The 7444-nt window shown below is 44.4% G+C and overlaps 1 protein-coding gene across 2 annotated transcripts in view; it reads right to left on the bottom strand.

Moving 5' to 3' along the window:
* Positions 1-6816, bottom strand: part of ABCB7 (ATP binding cassette subfamily B member 7) — a 42135-nt gene extending 35319 nt beyond the window's left edge. For both annotated transcript variants that reach the window (XM_040614291.1, XM_040614292.1), the window contains exon 1: positions 6643-6816. In XM_040614291.1, the coding sequence (XP_040470225.1) occupies positions 6643-6801 (159 nt within the window). In that variant the 5' untranslated portion in view covers positions 6802-6816. The remainder of the gene's footprint in view (positions 1-6642) is intronic.
* Between the last annotated feature and the right edge of the window lie 628 nt (positions 6817-7444).

Consider the following 7444-nt stretch of genomic DNA (forward strand, 5'->3'; position numbering starts at 1 on the left):
TGTCGTATATTTTATACCTTGCTTTGAATGTTCCTTTGCTCTTAAGACACATGTGTCTTAAGACGCATACTGCAAGTTGTGATTTAGTCATTTTCAAGAAAATGAAGATCATCCCCCACAAGTCACCACATGGGACCTGTTTATTGCAAACATTTCCATTATATGACACGACACACAGAAACCAGCAAACATTACAATTACACATTTTGCACTTTGTAAAGCTAACTGGCCTGGGTGAACTACCCTGATGCTTCCAAGACCTGGGTTAAATTAAAGAGCTCCATTTATAAGGCACTCCATTGTAGATACACTCGTAACTTCACAGTTTCACGTCAGCACAGAGGATTCCGTCTAAACTAATATGCTCTCCTTATGAACAGTGAGATAAACAGAAAATACAAGGGAAAAAGAGAAAGACTTCAAGATGCCTCAGCACATCCCAGGTTACTGTAAATTAATGTAATCATTACAAAGGCATGGTTATTTTGGATAACATCAACATGCAAGAGGAGGAGTAAGCACTCCTAGCAGTAACTACTACTGTGGCACCTGGGAAGTGTCTAGAACCCAACACCAAATTAAATTGTACCACCAATACGAAAGGCAGCAGTGTTCTTTAATTCCACAAAGGCAGTTACATCAATACAACTCTACCTGCTTCACCAGTCAGAGGCCATTCAGAAGTAGGGATTATATGATGACAATGTAGAATTTATAGCAGAGACAAGATACAAGGTGAGAGGCTTAATATCAGCAAGTCCTACATTCATACCAATGAGATTGAGTTCCTGTCTCATACAGCCTAGAGTGCAGTCAGTATATTGAAACGCTCAGCATCTTTACGCCAGCATTTATACTTCCTTAAACACATCATGCCAATAAAAGACGGTTAAGACACCATGCCAAAGTGAAGTTTAGGAGCTGATGAACCACTACTCAATGCTTTCGCTTCTCTTAAGACAACACAGCTGGAACCTCTCGTGAGCAGTGCCATTCTCTCCTGCTTGGCCTTGCAAGAAAAAAAAAATCTTGAGTACTGTAAGAACCGAAATCCAGGTATTCAACTCTGAATGCATTTTATATTCCTAGCACATGGGAGTACACAACTGATGCTCCAACAGCTATTGGAAAGAAACTAGTTACGGTTTTTCTAGAATGTACTCATAGGCATGGTAAAAATATTATACTAATAATTCATATCCTTTGACCCCAGAGCTGGCAAAGCTCTCTTCTGCCTGACATAGGAGACAAACACCATCAAAAGAACAACTTCTATTGAAACACCAGCAAACCCGGTCTCAATCGCTGCATTAGACTACCTGCTTGACTGAAGCTATGAACTGTCATAGGGTTAAGAGATGAATACAGCAAAAAGATGAAAAGATATAAAAAAGAAAAGATTTTTATAAGAAAAGATTTTTTCTTATAAAAAATAAGAAAACCTGTTCTTATTTTCAGTCTTTAGCCTGGAAGACTGGAGGTTTCAATCCTCTCCTAGGCTCCTACTAAAACCCAAGTCTCAGCAAAGAAATAAAGAATTAAACAAGGTGAACAATTTATTTCACTGATAAATCCTCCAGCCATCACAGTATTATTAACAAAAATGCCCAAATGAGTCCGACTGAAGCCTACGCTGTCACTCTCTGCAATTCCTGCGGGCAGACTTGGGACTCCACTTTCCCTCATTACAACTCTTTCCCAAGAGATTTAAGACTACAAAGGAAAGGCATACTTGAACCTTCTCTGCAACACATAAAAGTAGCAGGTTATTGCTTTAAAGGAGCAGGAGCAAGTCCTGCTTATTTCTCAGTTTAAGAAATTATGCAGGGAACTTTAATTCTGGCATTTCCAAACTTCTGAATGCCTGACTCTGCACCATTATGTTCTTTTAATGTATTTTTGGATATGATTCTATATACTCTAAAGGATGAAACAGATGTCTAGTACTGATTGCACATAAAAGTCATATTGCTAAAGTGTCATGACTGTTGGTGGTAGTTTAAATACTATAAATGCAAACAAACAACAGGGATTAAACACATTTGCGCAAGGTCAAATCCACACTTAGAAGCTTCTCTCTGGAATATATTATGTACCGTTCCAGACATACTGCACTAACCTAATGGGGATGATTTTGTGTTTTTTTAAAAAATAACTGTAATAGAAAAGATAACCGAAGGTGGGGTCCAAGTACCTGTGAAGTATTCCAGTCCCAGTGTTAATTTTGCTTAGTTTGCAAGGCAAGAAAAGATTAATAGGAAAGAGCAGAGGAAGATCAGAGAAAAGGTGAAAATATTCTGCTATAAATATAGACTAAGCTGTCACCAACATGAACAATACAAACTTCACTGGAGTTACATATAACAATGGCCAATGTGCAATTGCTCTGTACACATAGATGAATGTGTACAGAGCAAATGAAACCAAGAAGGTTAACAAATAGATACCTTAAGGAGTTTTCCCCGTAACATCTTACTAACATACCCTCACGTTTGGCTTGTTTTGGTACAACACGTCTCAATGGCAGAGGAGAAAACCCACACAGCATCACAGCAGACACCCCAGTGTACCACAGCACCCCTGCTACAGGGAGTGTTGCTTACCCTGTGCCCCCCCCTGTATTTCCCAAATGACTTTCAGATCAAATTCCCATAGTTCCATCTGTTCTACTTCATTATATAACCTCCCTTGCAACACTTTTCAGTATTATTAGATGTCCATTTTTATAGACAGACACATGGGACTGCTGATCTGCTCAGCAGTAATCCTTCCTCTATAATGGAATTTTGAAAATTCAAGGAATTTCAAATACTCCGTTAAAAAGCATATATCTGTCAGTGAAGACTGTTGACTAACGGTGACTGTTGATTAACAGCTCCCATGCATCAAGCTGTTCAACTACACCATCAAAATCTAGAGAAGAGAATTTAGCAATGCACACAGACATGTGAAATGATGCCTTGGACAATAAACATCAGTATAATTTCACAGAACGGTCCAAGCTTCAGGTAAAAAGAAAAAGAAAGGCAAAATAGAAATACATTTAATGAAAATACCTGAAATTTCTTTTACAACCACTTCCAGAGAAAAGGATATTATTAAATTATGCAGAAGAACATGCTCTTTATCACGTCATGTGGCAGCTGGAAGGGCAAGATAATGCAAGGGGAAAAAAAAAAAAAAGTCTTTATTTTTTACCGTTACACTTGCAGCATTTTACAAAGCCCCGCTTTCTACAACTGCCAACATCCTCTCTGAAAGAAACCCCTCAGTGTATTTCTTAGCTTATACGGATTCCTAGTAAAATAATTATCGTTAGTTAAAAGCTGTTGGACCTTTTCAGTCAAATGCTATTTTCCTTCCATTTAAGTTTTAGATTGAATAGAATTTGCCATTGCTTTTATTTTGGATGCGGGCAAACTGTTCTACAAAAAAACCCTAAGCTTCCTAGGAAAAAAATAGTCTTTGCTTGGTTACTTTTCAGAGTTCAACAAGCAGGCCACATCCAACTTGCCGATTCTCTCTATCACTACCCAGCAGAGATCCTAAATTCAAAATATGAGTTCTGACATAACTAACCCCTGCCTACTCCAACCACAGGAGGGTAAACTGAAGGAGCGACACTTACGGAAATGCAAACTGATCTCAATATCAATAAATGGCATCTGATCACAGTTCTGCAATATTTACGGCACCTGTTTCTCCCCTCCATAAATTTAGCTATTTTCCTTTCCAGGATATAAATGTTACATGTCTTGTTACTCAGAAAAGCAAGATTCTAATCAAAACCAGTGAAAAACAAAAAATGTAAGCGTGAGGGAAAAAAATAGATCTGTAATGCAACAGTACCTAAACAACTCTACTATATTTGAATCTCATTGTACTAACTGCCATAGAAAATACATACACTGTATTATAAGACAATTTAACAATTCCAAGCTTAAAAAAAAAAACTTCCAGCCAACATGAGACAATGAAGACAGGGGGATCAAGTACTGCATGGATACAAAGCAGAGTAGAAGGATGACAGGCAAGTGTTTGAAATGACCTTTTTCAAAAAGAATGGTTGGTAACTTTGCTGTTATGGTCCTATTTCACCAGAGCTTTTCCTTCCTTTAATCACACTTTTTCCCACAAGTTAAGCTGCGGCTATAGTGTTTACCAGCCTGAGCTGTACAAGGCAGAGCTCCTGAACGACACAGCTACGCTGCCACAAGCCTCTGCTATTTGCGTAGTTACAGCAATAAAAGCTGAACTGTGCTTGTACAGTTGATTTTACTCACAAAAATAATTTTACTACAGCAGTAAGAAGCACCGTGCTGCTGGTATAACAATGTCACCTGAGGTGCGCCCTCCCAGGGAGGCCCTTACCATTTAGGAACACTTCGGGGAAGACATGCCAGTAAAGCCAACTACCTGGATTTCACAAGTGTTTGGGTCCCACCAGTCTCCCATTCCACATGAGATTAACAGGCTGGATCATGGGTATTTATTTCACATTTACTGCCTTTGCTTATATTCAACAACCTAGTGCAAAATCTAACCCATATTTGATACCTAGAATATAAAGGTAACATAAGAGTTTTTTCATGTGCTAAAGAATATATACTAAGATGTGTCATCACACAGTAGCCTGGAGGCTTTCACGAGAACACGTGCTATAAAACACTACTTTCATTAAACCTTATTCCCAGATGACTGTGAAGCACACTGCTTAGGACTGCAGCAAACAAATTTGTTTTAAATGCAAACCCAGGTGTACTTCTTTGATTTTTTAGTATCTATAAAAACTTTCAGAATAAGCCCATTAAAAATATTTGAGTCCTCCTTAGTGTATAAACATAGCACAATAACTAAACAACAAACTAAACCAGGATGCACATACCCGCTTCCAAAAGATTTTTTAAATGCTGAACTGCCTAATTTATAAAAAAAAAAAATCAGTGGCTAGTCACTCTGAAATAGAGCCTGCTGAAGTGTCTAGCCAACTGCTGACAGTCACTTCTGTTAATGTCGGCACAATATTTCTTGACCTAGCTGAAAAATCAAGGGGGGGGGGGGGGGGGGGGGGAAGGGAGCAAAACGGAAACTCAAATCACCAGACAGTGCATTTTTCCTGTCAGCAAATTTAATGACATGTTAAAAAAAAAAAAAAAGTCCCAAAATTTTAAAGGACATTACAACCAAAGCCTCCAGAACAGTAAGCTTGAGCCTCCTGCCAGATAATAATAAATGACATTTGCACAACACACATAAAACATGTTGCCCATTTGTCATAATGTGGTTCAAAGTTTTTATATAACAAAACGTAAGATCTTGCTCTTGCATTTAATGAATTCTAATTTTCATTCAAATACAGCTTGATGCAGAAGTGAAGCAAAAATTTATCACCAGACTGTAAAAAAAGAAATGCATAATTGTCCACTTTCTAACACAGATGTGCCTAGAAACCAAAAGGCCAAAGAGACGAGTGCATATATACACTACAGACATCGCCTCAGCTTTCTAGTTCAGAAAATCTGGTGCTTAGCAACACGTGGCAATTAAAACTTATCAGCAAGGATGATAATAAAAACATTCAAAAGGAAAACAGGACTATAATTAATACGTCTATATATCACCATGATAACATTGTTGCTTACTCACTAACATCTGAAATATGTTTCCAGGAACATCGGACAATACTGAGTAGCCTGATGTATTTCAATGTCTCCAAACACATGGGAGAAATACTTTATCTGCGTCACCTTCAACTCCCAGCTTCTTGTCTTGCACAGGTTTCAAAACCAAAACCCCCAAACTGGACTGCTTCAGTCCTGCTCATCCCATCTAACCCAGTGAGTAACATGAACCTGACCGCAGTCTATGACAGAATTCTGTCTGTCAGGGGCAACTAATCAAGGCGGATGACAATGAAAACTAGTCACAAACAGTGGTACTCTGGAGGGGAAAAAAGAAGAAACCAAAAAAGGTTATTATCAAACAGTAATAATAACCATCTGGGAGTTTATGGGAAGTTCATCCGGCTCAATCTTTGAGACACACTTCCTTCATTCACTCTGAAAAATGCATAGGTATTGTCGAAGGCTGGACTTACTCAATTTGAGACACGTACTCAATTCTTTACTTGTAACAAAAAAATCATTCACTGGAACGTGTTACAGCCTTCCACTGCTGACAGAAAGAATTCAAATTCCCATTTCTTTTCCCTACATAACGGCAAAATTAGCTGTCAGCATAAGTTATCCTCTACACAATGTTCAGCGCCCGTGCGAAGGCATTTCTGTAACGCTGGCCCACGGACAGCTGATCGGAGGCGGCGCAGGCGGAGGGACGGTGCCCCGAACACGGCACAAGGGGGGCAGCTCCGGCCTGCAGCCGCCCGCAGCCCCTCCAGGAAGGCTGCATGAGGCGAGCCGCGCCACGGCCCCCCGGCCGCTCTGCGGGGGCTCCCTCAGCTGCTCTGGGGGGGCTCCCCCGCCCGGTCCGGGCCCCGACAGCCGGGCGAGGTACGGACGGCGCAGGCCGCCCCGCAGGGCTCCAGGGGCAGCAGCGGGGCCCGACGCCCCTCCTCAGCCCCTCACCGCCCGCCCCCGGCGCCCTCCGCCGCCCTGCCCTTGCCGGGCCGGCGTCCCCACGCACCTGGCCGCTCCCCGGGGCCCGCTGCCGCCCGCTCCCCGCCAGCCAGCCGTGCGCGCAGGCGGCGGCGGCCGCCGGAGGCCGCAGCAGGGCGAAGGCCAGCAGCCGCCGCTTGAGGGACCCGGCTGCCGCCAGGCTGCGCGGAGCCCCCAGCAGCGCCATCTTGCGCGGGGCGGAGCAGAGGATTGTGGGACGCCGGCGGACCCGCTGGGAGGAGCGGCGGGGCGGGACCGCGCTCCCGGCCCGGCCGCGCGGAGGAGAGGGCGGGGCGCGTCGCCATGGCAGCACCGCCCGCCAGGGCCGCCCGGTGTGGCGGGAGGGCGCGGGGGCTGCCCCCGCCCTGCCCCGCCGCGCTGAGGGGTCGGCCGCCTCCCGGTACGGCTAGGCCGCGGCCTCTGGCGCTCCCGAGCCGGCACCTCCTCGGGGCGGTTCTCGCTCCGGCGGTACCGGTAATGTGGAGAAATCGGGGTGGTGAAACAGGGGGGCCCGCATCCCAAACCACGAACTGCCAGCACCGCTCACACAGGGCAGCGGCGCCATGAACATGGCGGCACTTCGGCATACAGTCTGTGTTGCTCAGTCGGGCGCTCTCCCAAGGTGCCGTTAGTGCTCTCGCCTTCCCCACGGGCGGCTGGACCCCGGGGTGGCTGCCGGCGCAGAGCCCGAGCGGGCACACGTCCCTGCCGGTGCCCTGGGCTGGGGCGCAGGCCTCGGCCCGCAGCGCCGGAGCGAAGCTGTGCCCAGATGGCACAGGGCGGCATGGCTCCGCACACCTAATGCTGCATTCTGCACCCTGCCTGGGGCT

The sequence above is a fragment of the Falco naumanni genome, chromosome 14 (assembly GCF_017639655.2).
Source record: "Falco naumanni isolate bFalNau1 chromosome 14, bFalNau1.pat, whole genome shotgun sequence".
Lineage (NCBI taxonomy): Eukaryota > Metazoa > Chordata > Aves > Falconiformes > Falconidae > Falco > Falco naumanni.